The sequence below is a fragment of the Vipera berus genome (assembly GCF_964194415.1).
Source record: "Vipera berus genome assembly, chromosome: 4".
Lineage (NCBI taxonomy): Eukaryota > Metazoa > Chordata > Lepidosauria > Squamata > Viperidae > Vipera > Vipera berus.
Genome location: NC_138206.1, coordinates 92,208,282 through 92,224,092, shown reverse-complemented (window position 1 = coordinate 92,224,092; position 15,811 = coordinate 92,208,282). Strand labels below are relative to the sequence as shown.

The 15,811-nt window shown below is 39.0% G+C and overlaps 1 protein-coding gene across 1 annotated transcript in view; it reads right to left on the bottom strand.

Annotated features, from left to right (window-relative positions):
- GAS6 (growth arrest specific 6) overlaps positions 1–14,591 on the bottom strand; it is a 56,001-nt gene extending 41,410 nt beyond the window's left edge. Inside the window, exons 1-4 of the mRNA XM_081326751.1 lie at positions 14,346–14,591; positions 13,316–13,488; positions 3,139–3,163; positions 1,209–1,271 (exon numbers count right to left, since the gene is read on the bottom strand). Of these exons, the coding sequence (XP_081182877.1) occupies positions 1,209–1,271; positions 3,139–3,163; positions 13,316–13,488; positions 14,346–14,412 (328 nt within the window). The 5' untranslated portion in view covers positions 14,413–14,591. The remainder of the gene's footprint in view (positions 1–1,208; positions 1,272–3,138; positions 3,164–13,315; positions 13,489–14,345) is intronic.
- Positions 14,592–15,811: the final 1,220 nt, after the last annotated feature.

Here is a 15,811-nt window from a genome sequence, read left to right as displayed (position 1 = left end):
TCCCCTGCTACACTTGGCTAGCAGTCGAGTATCACCTGCCACATGACAAAGTACCACAGGTGGTACACATACAACCAGTTGAAAAGCCCTGCTCAAGAGAACTGAAATCTACACTCAAAACCATTTACTTTGAAATATTATGAGTCTTTTATAAATAAATTATATATTTCCATTCACATTTTGAAATTGATTTTAGACTTTTCTTTGGTGCATCTCTGCATTTCTGTTTCAAATTTCCACAACAGGGAATTCGTTTAACTTTACTTTCACTAGTGTCTTCCCTAGTTCTTTCCTCTGCTATTACTTCCTTGGCTTCCCATAGGTCTACTCTGTTTTTTGCCTTGTATAATACCCACTCTGCATGTCTTTTCCTGACACTCTAGCTTGGATTATCTTCACACAAGCTTTACAACTTTGCTTGTACAGAAGCATATACAGACTGTCAGTTAGCACAATCACCAATTACTATTTAAGACATTCTGCACTCTTCTGTGATTCATACTGTTATTGTACACCATGTCCCTGAATCTTTTATTTCAGCATCTAAACATTTAAGTAATATTATACACAATGGTCCTGAAATGTAATATTATACACAAGGGTCTTGCTGTGCATTATATTATGATTCACCAAGTTGTCCAAAACCATCTAATTAATCTAACTCATCCATGGCAACTTTAAGATATTAAAGTTGTGAAGGTTGAGAAACACTGATCTAAGCTGTAGTCTTTTGTAACATCCAACTGCAAACCATGATTAAGAAAATAATAATTCATAGTTTATATCAAACACTGAAATACAGTATATTAAGCTTAATAAAATAGAGCATCTAGTGCCTCTGAAATACAATGCTCAACTTAAAATGGGGGGTAAGCCACAATGTTATTCGTTTACATTTATATTTTACTGTTTCTTTTGAAATTCTAGCAAAATATTTTAAAATCACAGTTTAGCATTGTGTACGGATGTAGCAGGTACCACTGAGGGAAAGAAAATGGGAAAAGTAGGGGTTAAAAGATTCACTCTTGTACAATTCTTGTACAATTTGTCCACTACTGTATTTAGCATCACGTACAAACTCTCCTAAGTGAAAATGGCAGGAAGAACAGATACTATAAATTATTAAAAGTGGGCTCGAGCAAATCCATGCTAGACCCACACAGAGATGTTACAAATGCCTAAAAGGTAGAAAGATGAAAAATGCTTACTATGCACACATGTATGCAAACTTGGATTTCTTGCAGCTGGTGACCCATAGTCCCGAATACAGTCTAAAGAAAATGCAAAAAGTATTATTAAGCCATATGCCAAAATGGATTGATTTCTAATCCCCCATTCTATACTCAGCATGTTTGCTTTTCTACTGAATTATTCATATTCGTATAAATATATCTATACATCTAAAATATACTTTTAATTTAGAATATAATTCTATTCTCTAATATTATGTAGGAGATTACCAGGCAGAGCACGAGGGAGGGATCAAATGCGTCATAAGCAGTGGTGGGATTCAGCCAGTTTGCACCACTTCAGCAGAACCCGTAGCTAATTTTTTGTTGCCCAGGCCCAGAATGGACTTCCGGAAACAACATCCACACAGAGAACTGGTTGTTCATATATTTGAATCCCACCACTGGTCATAAGTCATAAGTTCCTGCACACCCGCAAGAGATCTCAATCCAGCCCATTTGAATGCCTTCTTATTCCTGCTCATTTCCCTTGACTGTTAGTAGTTCAGATTTTTGTAGAGAACTTAAGCTTGCAATAAATCATTATATTCATTTGAACTGCCTTTATCTTCTGATTTCCCCGGCACTTGACATATTATTCTTTTATCAGATGTTGTATACTTGGTATTTAAAGAGTTGTCCAGCTCAGAAAAAGCAAAACTAAGAATTCACTTGGAAGAGTCATATGGATTATCAAAACTGAATATTTTATTCACCTTAAATATTTTCATAAAATTAAAAAAACAGATTTGTAAAGATCAGATATGTTTCCACAAAACCTAAGAAATTATTCAGACTATATATTCCTATTTTAATAAATTTGATTAGGATATGAAAAATATGCAGGCATAAAATTTACTATCAACACCTTCGCTAAGTAAGTATGTTAAAAAGTGGTTTCACTGTAATGAAATATTTATTTCATATTTCTATGAAAATAATGCGTGAATTATACCTTTTCCCTTCTTTCCCACTTCAATTTTTCAGCATAGTAAGCATTCTACTACTAAGCAAACACTTACAAAAATTCCCTTTCAGGAACGTTTCATTTATTTATTTATTTCATAAGCCACTAGGAGTCAATGTGAATGAGTTACAAATTTTCTAAATAAACAAACAAACATGCTTTATGTCGAGTTAAAGAAGGACTGAGCAAGACAGGAACACTTAAAATGTACTATATAGAGATAAAGAAGATTTACAAGTAACCATTCTAGTATATATTTTAAGACAGGGGTGTCAAACTGCCAGCCTGCGGGCCGGATGCATCATAGTGAAACCACGCCCACCCCATTGCCGGCAATGGCAAAAAAGTCACGATACGTCGTGACACATCACTTGACATTCCTGTTTTAAGACATAGGTATTTGAATTACAGTTAATGGTTAGGATTATATCCAAATAAAATTGCTTTCTTTCTGAATATATGGAATGCACTTGCTTTTATAATAAGAAAATCAAGACTGTTGAAGAAAGCAAGGATCAACAATGCTACACGCACCAGGGTATCTGTGATACTTGTATGATTTTTTGAAATGAAAAATTATAGAATATGTTTGAAGGAATTTTTAAAAATAACCAAACTATGGAAGTGACTAATCAAATAGTGTGTTTTGATAATTTTCAAGCTTTCAAGTGATTCTTAGAAAATCAGGGAGTGTCTAGGACACCATGATGCTATATATTTTATGAGGATCCAAGTAAACACAATTTAAAAAGTCATTGAAGTTGCATGAAATATGACAATCTTACAAGATTTCTTTATTTTTTTAAAGAAGGGGAATGCTGTCCGGGTCATTGCTAAAGATCATGTAAAAGCTGATCTCTATGGCAGATTAACATGCATACAGATTATCCCTGAAAGCAAAACAACATTATCATACATAAATAGAGTGTAACTGCAACTCACCCAAATATTTCGGGTAAAAATAATCCTGTGAGAAAAACAAAAGCAAATATTTATTCAAAAGACACATTTAATCTAAAATGACAAGATCAAAATAAAGGCTAACAGTTTAATAATGGAGCAATACAATTTGAATGTGTTGTTTAGTACTTGCTCATCCTATTGATCCCTTTATCATTAAACAAAGTATTTTTTCTTTTATAGAGCCCTGAGTCACATTACTGAAGGTTAACGGCTGAATACTCATAAGTAAACATCCAGGTTTATACTGCTTACTCATCAGTAAATCTGCTGATTAAGGAAACTTGAGCTGCCCGCTTGAAAACAGAGGTTATGAGTGATCCACTGCAGTTTCAAAAACATATTGGTGACAACAGCAATATTAGAGGAAGGAAGTGAGTAGTCAAAATTCAGTTTCTCGTTCTGCTATTTGACCTTAAATTCTCCAGCTGCAAAATCTGGAACAATCCCCATAGTTAGGAAAAGAAAGTTAAGTTTCAGTTTTTAAGCAAAATTATAAATGCTTAAGTCAGCATATGTTACCATCATTAGGACAGTTGAGTTCTTCCTTAAAATATGGGTTTATACTGTAATTCTTAGTTCAAACTTTGGGGCAAATCACTGATTCCACTGAAGACTGTTATTAATGTTAATAACAGCTCCCAGAATACATCCCAGGAAAGAAGCTGATACTAAAAGTAATGCACCTTACAGTGAGTAATGATTCCAAATAACAGACCAAATAAGCAAAAAAGATGAAATGCCCATGCCTTTAAGGAATGTAGAACTGATCGTGGAACAAAGTTCTGATAAATTCAAAACCCAACTTGTACATTATTTTTCTCTTTTGGAAATTAAAAAGATATAGGATCGCACTAGCAATAAAAACAACTGCACATAATGACTTTCACAATGTGAACCTGCATGTGACAGAATTACTATCGCAATACTTAACACCGTGTCATGGGTGTCATGCCAGATAGATGCTACACTGTAAATGAGAGTAGAAAACTAGGTAGTAAGGAATTGGTGATAGATAGACAATTGTGGTATTTATTTATTTATTTATTTATTTATTTATTTATTAATTATTTAAATTTATATACCGCCCTATTCCCGTAGGACTCAGGGCGGTTTACAGGGAAAATTAAAAGTTAAAATACATCACATACAATTAAAATCGATTAAAACTAAGATTAAATTAATCCCTGAACTTAACTAAAACCCCATTAATTAAATAATTAAAACCCCTCAGTCTGGGCCAGACAGCTCAAAAAACCAAGTTTTCAAGTCCCTACGAAATGAGCGAAGGTCGGGGGTGGTCCTAAGCTCTGTGGGAAGCTGGTTCCAAAGGGCCGGCGCGCCCACAGAGAATGCCCTTCCCCTGGGAATAACCCGCCGGCATTCCTTAACTGGCGGTACCCTAAGAAGGCCCTCCCTGTGGGAGCGCACAGGATGATGGGAAGTTGATGCCGGCAGCAGGTGTTCCCTTAGATAATCCGGACCCAAGCCATTTAGAGCTTTATAGGTCATTACCAGCACCTTGAATCTCACCTGGAGGGCAACCGGAAGCCAATGCAGCTCATGGAGAAGAGGTGTTACACGGGAGTATCGGGAAACTCCCATAACAACTCGCGCAGCTACATTCTGCACCAGCTGAAGCCTCCGAGTGGTCCTCAAGGGCAGCCCCATGTAGAGAGCGTTGCAGTAGTCTAGCCGGGAGGTCACAAGCGCATGGGTGACTGTGCGTAGGGCATCTTGGTCCAGATAGGGCCGCAACTGGCGCACCAAAGCTGGGCAAAAGCCCCCCCTGGTCACGGCTCCTATATGATCTTCAAAATTGAGCCATGAATCCAAGAGGACGCCCAAGTTGCGAGCCCTATTGACGGGGGGTAACATATAGTGGTACACAGGACAACTACCAATGTCCCTCAAAGAAAAAAATCAAGATAGAATGGATATTCTGCACATGCATACATTATGGTATTTAATACATCTGATTACTTCTTTTCCTTCAGTCCATTAATCATTTCCAAAGAACTTCATTTGTAGGTATAAATTTTTTGCATATTAAAACAGATCTTATTTAGTTTAGCAGAAAAAGAAGAAAAAGACTTGGAAATAGAAACAGGCCTTTTCTGCTTATATATTTCCATTTACTCAAGCTTCAGAAGGTCAATGCATTAATGTTTCTATTTCGTTTACACAAAAGGAACCAAGTACTTACTGACATGAAACAGAAGTGCTAACATTTAACATTACAAGATTATCCATTATTTTGGCCGAATATTTGAAAAAAAATCAGAAGTTGGAGGGAAGGAGGATTTAATTTTATCCTATGTTCATTTTAAATTAAGTGTTCTACAACCAACCCAACATTTATAAATATGAAATCAAGCAAGATCAAATAATAAAGCTTATTATTTAGTTTCCAAAGATTTTGAAGAAAGTGCATTTTCCCAAAACATAAATATGTAGTTTATTTATAGGTTAGAGCTGTCCTGAGTACCAGAAAGGTAGCCAATCTATGAAGGCAAACTGGAAGTTATGTGCAAAAATTTATAACTTATTCTAAATGGGTTTTTTTCCAATTACAAACAGCCTCCATAGATTTTAACCACAAATAAAAAAGACAGGAGTCAAATTCTAATATAAGAAGATAGGCTATAATTTCAATTTAGATAAATATAATTAATAAAAGTAGAAGTATACGTACAGTCAATAATTTATGTTCATGATCTAATCTATGTACCCCAAAGCATATATTTCATAAAGGCGTTTTCCAGATATTTTGCATTATTTATTTATTTTATTTATTTTATTTTAATCCCATTTATATCCCGCCCTTCTCCGAAGACTCAGGGCGGCTTACACTCTAAGCACAAATCAATGTGCTTAGCAATAGCCTTCATTCTATGTATATGCCTGCTTATTAGGGCTTTCGCCCCCCCCAGCGGCATTATTACAAAGTCAGCTTATTGCCCCCAACAATCTGGGTCCTCATTTTACCTACCTCGGAAGGATGGAAGGCTGAGTCAACCTTGAGCCTGGTGGGATGCGAACCTGCACTAATTGCAGGCAGCTGGTGTTACTTAAGGAGGCATTAGCCCACTGCTCCACCAAATATAAATCTCATTTCAAATGGCCATTTGGATGGAAGTCATGGGAAATATAGTCTAACACAAGTGATTGTCAAAAGATTATGTATATATAAATTGACTTTTTTTCTAACATATAATTCCTGTTACAGGTAGTTCTTGACTTACGACAATTTAACCCAAAATTTTGGTTGTTAAGTGAGACATTTGTAAAGTGAATTTTGCTCCATTTTGTGACCCTTCTTGCCTCAGTTGTTAAGTAAACTACTGCAGTTGTTAAGTTAGCAATATGGTTGTTAAGTGAATCTGGATTTTCTATTGACTTTGCTTCTCAGAAAGCTACAAAAGGTGATCACATGACTTCGGGACATTGGAACCGTCATAAACATGAGCTGGTTGTCAAGTGCCTGAATTTTGATCACGTGATCATGGGGATGCTGCAATGGTTGTAAGTGTGAAAAATGGTCATAAGTCACTTTTTTCAGTGCCATTGTAACTTTGAATTGTCACTAAATGAACAGTTGTAAGTCGAGCATTACCTGTACAAAGTAATGAAATTATAAATGCTTAAATTAAGTTTTTATGTTTTCTAAATAATTACGTTTATTTAAAACAAGCAAAGAATTATATATTGAAAAAGAGAATTAAACAGCTTGAGTCTCTCTTTTAAAATCACATGGTTGGCTACCTAGACATCCCTGAATGCTATTTCTAAGGAGCATTCTAAGTCACAAGGCCTTTGTGAGCCATTGCACACTGCCAACAGCGCCACCTGCCCCGTCTTCTCCATCACCTCATTCCTGCTGCCCCCTCTCTAGCCAGGCCTGGCAAATGAAGCCCTGCCACCATTCATGCTCAGTGCATTAATCCTGGGGTCATGCCCTTGCCCACTGCCTGGATCAAGGGTGAGAAATCAGAGGAAGGTTAGCAGGTGTAGTTAGTAGCAGCAGCAGCAAAATGCAAGGTGGCCAAAAGGGCAGCTATGGGGGGAGCGGGGCGGGGAGATAGGCAGATGCGGAAGTTGAAGTACATGTTGTGGTCATAAATGCAGTCTGGTTGCTAAGTATCCATTTTGATCACATGACTGTGAGAATGCTGCAGTGGATATAACTGGTCATATCTACCATTCATGTAGTGCAGTGATGGCGAACGTTTTACAGACTGAGTGCCCAAACTGCAACCCAAAACCCATTTATATATCGTTGGGTGCCTGGTGGGCGTGGCCCATTGGTGGGTGTGGCCCATTGGGTAGGTGTGGCCCATTGTATGGGCATGGCTGTGGTAGTAATGCCAGACTAGGTGGTACTAAAAAGTTCAATCAATCAACTCCAACTTTGCGAGATCTTTTTTTCCCCGCAAGAAGTTGAAATTGATTGAACTTTTTTTTTTGGCACATGGTGGTGGAGGCCTAAAGCAAAAAGGTTTTATAAAACCCAGCTGAAGGCCTAGGACTGGGGTGATGGTGTGCATGCTCACAGAGAGGGCTCTGCGTGCCACCTGTGGCACGCGTGCCATAGATTCGCCACCAAAGATGTAGTGCCTTCACAATTTTAAATGGTTGCTGAACTAATGGTTATTAAGTGAGGATTACTTGTAGTTTTTTTCCAAATCAGATTTGTAAAAAGAAGCTTAGGATTTGTTGCTTATGTCAAGGAAGTATTCATAACTAAGTTGTCAAGACCAGTCTACACTAGAAACTTCGATTAACTAAGATTGCTGGATTTTGAGCATTAGGTGGCTCACAAATAAAATACATGGCAAGAGTTCTAAAATAATGACAAACACAGGAAAAGAACTGCTGAACTTCAGCATGTACTATAAAACAAACTATTCCTCCAAGATCAGATTGAAAAGTCAATTTTGTTTGTAGCTTCACCTGACCTAGTTTATAGTAATGTTTATGTTCATATCACATTCAGCTTTATAACCAAGACATTTCTACTCTCTCATGATCCAACTGTGTTTGGTAGGCTGAAACAACTACTGAGTCATAATAGATAACTATTATCTTCATTTCATAGGCAGATTTTTCATTTTCAGAGCCACACAAACTATGTTAAGCAAAAAACACATTTTAATCTAGTCTGTTCTTACTAATAGACATCTGTGCAAGAAAAATATAATCAATCAGTGCCAAATACACAAGCTTTCTGATAACATATTAAACTGATATAAGTGGCCAGTTTAAGAGATCCTAATGGATTCTAAGATTTCTGAACAAAGTTAACAAATCATAATTACACTTTTCAAGTTACAGTCACAGACCAATTTATTTTTTGTTAAATCTAGGTGCCATCCAACTCACTTTCCAAAGCAACTCTGGCACTGGGCTAAAAACCAGACATTGGTGAGTTCTGTTCCTGCCCTAGGCCCAAAGCCAGCTAGGTTACCCTGGGCCAATCACTTTCCTGAAGGAGGCAATGACAAACCACTCCCAAAAATCTTGTCAAGAAAATTGCAGGGACTAGTCCAGGCAGTCACCAGGAGTCAACACTGACTCAAAGGTAGGTAGGTGTGTGTGTGTGTGTGTGTGTGTCAGTGTCACATCTAGGGAATATTACATACGTGTAGAAGCTATAGCCAAATTGGTCGCTTATTTAAAATGAATTAATATCTGAAATTCAAGCATTTGCATCTTTACAGGCACATCTCTTATTAACTTAAATTTTCTTTCTCCTATCTCACTCCTTATGTAGACCTTGACTGGGGTATCATGTTTTTAAAGTCAATCTTTGTTTTAGCATTATTTCTTGCTACATTTTCTTTAGAGTCTTTTACTTAACTAGTTTCTCTACAGGATCAAAGCATATAAAATAATACCAATTAAAAAACTCTTGAATCTGTGCCAGAAGGACAGCGTCATTAATCATAGCAAGATAGCAACCAAAACTCCTCAAAATTATACTTATTAGTTCTACATTCCACATTCCCACCAAGAGCAAAAAAAATAATATAAAAAACATAGCATTCCCTCCTGTTTCTGAACAATCCCCCAATAAGGCAGGCTGCACTGAGAGATCATGACTGGTCAAAAATCCATCCAGTAAACCTCTATGACTGAGGATAGACATGAACCTTATATAAATTAACCCAGCATTTATATAAAGTTACTGTAGATGCTGAATAATACAAGAAGGTTACTCAGCACTTTTAAAATGACAGTTCTAAATATAGAACTTTGAATTATGGGTTATTTGTACTGCATCAAACATATTTTCTTGTTCCTTCTCAAAGCTCTCTAAAAGTTCTCTATCAAGCGACAGAAAACAAATATTTTTGTCACATCAAAATCTATACACTATTAAAATTCTTGATATTTTGAAATTTTTAACTGGGCAAAATGGTACATGACAGAGCAACAATTTTTGAATCTAAATGGCTAATTTACAGAATGGACCCAAAATCTGACTCCTGTGCAATTGAAATTTGGCAAAGTTGTGGCTGCTTCACCACCAGGCCTTCTGACCATACTTCCTAGAAACCATGGGTTGCTTGGCAGAATGGAAGAGGGGAACAGAACACCCCACCCTCTTTCCCACCTCTCTCTAACTTCTGCACCGCATCAACTGGAGGGAAGGCTCGACTAGCGAGCGGCCATTGGCAGCTTTGGAACTGAGGCCAAAATTTGAATTCTTTTAACAATGGTGGCCAGTGAGGGAAAACTGAGGCAGCAACCTGGATGCCTGCTTTAGGGGGGGGGGGGAAGGCTTCACCAGGGCTCTCTTTTATATGTGTAAAGAAGAATGATCCAATGGGTCACAGGTTGTCTAGTGATCTCTTAAAATTTCCCAATGGCCTGAACCCTAATATTTGCTGTGTACACCTGCTTTGTACATTTATACAACATGGCATATACAGACTACACTGTACATATGTCATGGCTTTTCAAAATTCTCATCAGAATTTTAAAGTCACAAACAAATCTCTTTTGTACAATCACACAGCAAATATAAATTCTTCAACCCCTGTACATATTGTTTGTATGATAAGGTAAAAGCTAACATTCTACATTTTGATCAAGCATAGACAAAACTACATATTTACACAGAGATTATTTTAAAATGCCATTTCTGCTTTAAAATAAGAACATTTAAGTGCTATAAAACAAGAGTGAGGAACAGACCTGCAGATGTTACTCAGCTATAATTCCAATATTATTAACTAATCTCTCTGGAACTGTTTAACAACACCTGGAAAAACTGTCTTGAGTCAAGACAAAAAATAAAGCTACAAGCTTACATCCTCCATAACTACCAAAAATGTGGACCAATGTTAGAATCACACATAATCCAATTTTTTTGTTATTTCTTATATATTTCTACATATTAATTTTGACCCCAAATGAGATCCTGGGAATACTAAGATAAGCCCAGTCAAACAGAATTAGTTCAGTTTCTTGCAGCAATAAATTTATGTTGCAAGGTCAAGCCATAAATGAACACATAGCAATTTATATTCACATGTATACCTCCACATCTTTCTCCATCTTCCAGCAATCTAATGCAGATAATTAACTTCCTCCTATTGTTATCAATGGCCAGTTTAAATTCATTCCATTAATGGCAGCATAAAATGTGTGATTTCTTTCTTTTTGACCATATGGTAATGATAATCAGTTGGACCCTGGAGAAACTAAAGAAGGCTACCAGGAGATCTTAGGAATTATTGTATTGCTCATCTCTTTGTTAAACCATATTTGAAAATCATTCACAAACCCGATTAGCTGAGAGAAATGAAATAACCATGCCTGCCCAGGTATTGCAGTGTTTATACTGCAAACATCCCAGCAATATTCTTGATGTCTAGGGCACCATATTTCACATTATTTTTTAAAAAAATAACTTAAATTAAAAATAAATTTTACTGATAGAAAACTAGCAATATTTTTACTATTGTTTTTAATAGATCTTTCTGCTACGAATGTAGCTACTAAAATTCAAATGATGAATGAAATGTCCAACATATCTCCAGATACTAGAAATAAATTCCAGGATATTTCCACCAGTTTTATCTTGATATTTTTTGTGACCTTCCAAGGAGAGTTCCTATCTAGTACTGTACTCAGCAAGGTTAGTGTTGTGATAATTACATGGAATTCCAATATCCTTTTTAGATGAATAGTATTATTGGTCTATAGATTTATGTATGAAACCTGTCCATTGCTAATCTCTTTTGGCTAGATGACATATAGTGCAGGGCAGGAAGAGATGGAGAACAAAGGGAAACCCCATTATGCAAACAGAGATCTGTTTACATTAGACAAAATCACTATTGCTTCAGGTATGCTACATCACCATCTGATCACCATATTTGAAAGATCCTTTATCTTGGCCCGCCACTACCCTTTCTTCTTCCTCAGAAAACCATCACTTTTTTCCCCACTCCATTCGTCTTCATAAACTATACAACTTTACAGAGATTTTTCAAAACTGGAGGAAAGTAAGAGCACAAATATAAAACAGCATTTATAAAAAAAACCTGTCACAGAAAAATCAAACATTCCATAGTAACACTTTAGATAAATGACACTGCAGAAGATAAAACATTTCTTCCCTATTTGCAGTGTAACAACACAATCCAGTCACATACTTTTTCGGCAGGCTCACTTTTGGATTAAAAGAAAAAGTTTTACTAAAACTTTATATATAACCCTCTGGTGACCTTGGATTATCTTTTTCACTTTGGGGGAACTTCTCCACTGGCAAGAAATCATTTCAGCAAAGCTTATATTGATTAAATGTGAATACATTTAATATTAATATTTAAAAGGAGTAATAATAATTTATGAGAACATCTATGAGAACCTATCAGTTTAAACAACTGGAATATGGAATGCTGTTTGCTGTTTATAAGCTTTAAACAATAGAGAATTGGAGAGAACAACTTGTTCATTTTTGTTCTTCCCAAACATCCTTGACTTTATCTGAAGCTATAAGCCAAAAGTTTAAAAGAGATATCACCAACCAAAATTTGCTACTACTTTGCAACTATTTGCTATGCTGGTAAAAGGGTACACTATGCTGTGAACTTAATCAGGGAATATGTTAAGGCATGTATTTCCTTAAATATATAAAATTAACTCTTCTAAGAGAAAAAAAGCCAAGTCCCTCTCATTTTCAGTACTTTTGACCTACATAACTCTCAACCTGTCCACCCCATTCAAATCATTAACATGAATGCAGCCCTGTTGAAAAATAACTGGTCTGTCTTTCTCTCAAAACATTTATTCCCTAAACTAATACCAGATAATCCTTGTCTATAAGAGTCTTTTCAGAATAATACATCCCAAAGTTGCAAACATCAGAAAACTAGAATACATAAAATGAAATGTTTATTTATAATTACTTTTATGCTACCAAGACTTCTAGCACAAAACAGCTGTAGACTTAGATAAATATTATCCTCTCACTAAACACAGTAGTTTTTAAAAAGTATTCATTTGCTGATATGAGTTAACTCAGAAACTGTTTACATTTATCAACCAATAAAACCGCTGATCCAAGTTAGCATAATTTTCTAATTAAATAAGCACATTGAATACTCTTCTAAATAAGATGGCTTTATACTGTTTATTCAAGTGATTTATTCAACAAAACCTTGCTTGCAAGAGTTTTAAAAAATCAGTGAACTGTCAGGCACCAAAGAATATTCAAATTGAGCTGTGTAAATTTCAGATTCTCCTTAGTTATCCAATAACCCTGAATCTAGTAAATGTATTTTTTCTGCGGTAGGATTTAACTTGTCCACAAAAGAAAGCACGTGCACAAACACACATCAAACACCCAAGGGATCTTTTCTAAGAGAAGGATCCTGACTTATCTCCATATAAGCTATTCCCCTCCCAGCATTTCACTATTCTCGTTTGCTCGGCCTCACAATCCAAATAGAATGGATTTGTCAAGGGAAGGGCGTGGTTTAAGTTATTTGTCTAATGACTGTTCATCCAAGCAACTTCTCCAGCTGTGCAAACACCTGGCGTCCTCATTCCCATTCTGATGCTTTAGTTTAGGATGACTTCACGCTGTTCTTCCTTTAAAAAAAAACCAACAATGATCCCCGACACTTTTTTGGACTTCTCTCACCGTCTCAGGGTCGTTCTCAAACACTTCTCGGGCTTCTTCATGGTTGCAGAGTTCCTCCACGCACTCTCTCTCCAGATGGCCTTGCTTGGTCTCCTCGAAGATCTGATAGGCTCGGCGGTGCCTCTGGCGAAGGAACTGGGAAGCCTCTTCCCGGCTTTTGTCGAACACCACAGCTGGAGGAGCCCCCAAAGAAATAGGAGGGGAAGAGGGGGGGGGAAGCCATTAATCCTGGGCTCCCTTGGCAGAAGGACGCGGCCGCGCGCCTCCCCGGCAAAGTCGCCGGCTCCCTCCCTCCCTCCCTCGCCCTCCTGTCAGCGTGCGCGGATATTTCCCCTTTCAAAGAGTCCTCCGGGGCCGTCACGAACTCCGCCGTCCGTAAAATCCTCGGACCGCTTTGAAACCCTCCGGCTCTGGGTTCCATCTTCAGCTCCGCGGCTTCCCCACACCATTTCCGCGCCCGCCACAAGAGAAGCCAAACAATGCCGCCGCCGCGGCGCCGCCGCCGCCGCCGCCGTTTACCTCGCAAACAAGGGCATCCCCGCGCCTCTCGCCCGCCCGCTGCCAAGAACAAAGCTGCAGAAGCCGAAGAGCGAGGGAGACGAAGGTCGCCCCCGACCCTTGGGCGGGCAAAGAGAAAAGCGGGAAAGCTTGCCGGGAAAAGGGGTCTGGGAGCGGGGAGACAGAGAACCTTTGGCCGAAAAGTAGCGCCACGAGGCAGGTGCCCTGGACGGGAAGCTGCCGGTTGGTCGCCCGCGGGAAAACGGGCTTTAGGACGCCCTGACCTTAAGAGGCAAAGGCTGGGGAGCGCCAAGGGGGCTGTCGGCGGGCTCTTTCCCGGCCCACAGAAACGCAAACGCGATGTTATCCTCGTGGGCTTTGGGGTATTTTAACGCGCCTCTCCATCCATTCAGGGGAAGAGGGCGAACTCCTCCGCGACTACGAGGAAGGGCAGCGGAGAGGGGTTTCCTTCCTCGGGGAGGGGAAAGAAGAGGAGGGAAAAGCAGCCAGCGGAGGAAGCCCCACTACTCACTCTGCGAGGAGTCCGCAGCCAGCAGGACGAGCAAGAGGGCAGCAGCGGCAGCCGGCGGCAGCTGCATGATGCGGCGGCGGCGGCGGCCGAGCCTCGGGCTGCGCCCTCTGACTGGCCGAGAGGAGCGGGGCGGTCTGGTAGCGGAGGAGGGAGCGCCGCTCCTGTTGGAGGCAGCGCGGCTTCTGCCGAACCCCGTGGGGGAGTCGCTTGTGCTGTTGAGCCAATCAAGGCGGAAAGTTCGCAGGCTTGGAGCTCCAGCGACACACCTAGTGCTTCCCGCGCCCTCAGCGCCCGAGAACTGGCTGGCTGCTGAACGCGGCGAGGATGGAGGTCAGAGGAAGAGAGAGGCAGGCCCCGGAGGGACGTTGAAGGACGAACCCAGCGACGGCCGTGCCCTCCGGGGCCGAAACTCTCTGAAAGCAACCACACACATCTGCACCTCCCAAATTCCTGTAAAGGGTTATTTATTGTATGTAAAGGGTGTGCACACAGACGTTGCTTGCTGCCTCGACGTGTTTGACAGCTGTTACTTGCTACCTGATAATCATGCATGGATGCAATTCCATGCATGGAGCAAATGCCCTCGAATGTAGGGATTCTTCTGCCTGAAAATCCCAATTATGAGCATGCAGGGAAAATTATGCCACTTTGCATAATTCTGTTCGGAAAGAATATGCATCTCCCCATTATATCCCTAGGGTAACAATAAGACACCTATCACCACACCTGATGGCAGATTAATGTAGCTGATGGAGGGCAGCTTTCCAACCCTTATCCATGTTACCACCCAAAATTGGAATGGTCATTTCACTTAGTCATCTCACTTCACTCAGTCAATCCCTGGCCTCTATAGATGGAGTTTTGAGATATTTGAGACATAATAGTGCTTCACAACAGAATCTCATCCCTCACCCCTTCGGTCATGATTAAAGTGTTAAATAGGTTGGGGAAGACCTGGGTTCAAGTCCACCTTCAGCCATGAGAACTTGCTGAGGGACTTTGGGACAATTGTTCTGTCAGCTCAATTTACGTTGTGGGGTTGTTGCAGGGGTTGTTGCAGGGATGAACAGAAAAGACATCACAGTGTAAATCATTTTGAGATCCTAGTGAAAATCAGGATGTAAATGTAACAAACAGTTATGTCTATGAATATTACAGGGTGTTCTTTGTAAACAATAAAAGAAATGTTTTATCTAGTTCCTCAGTGATAAGCATTTTTAATGTTTTGAACATAATGAGACTATGCTTCAAATAAAGCTTTTATATTTGATTTATTGAGCAAAGTTATGTTCATAAATACCACTTCTCAAAAATGGCTTGGAGCAAGATATTATCAATGGAATTTTACTGGCCTATGGAATGTGACAATTTTTTTGGTAGACTCCTCTGTAGTTTAGTAGTACCCACTTGCTTCTTCTGCAAGGTTTGAGAAGAAAGAGATCTTTCTTTTAGTTAAATGTGCCCTC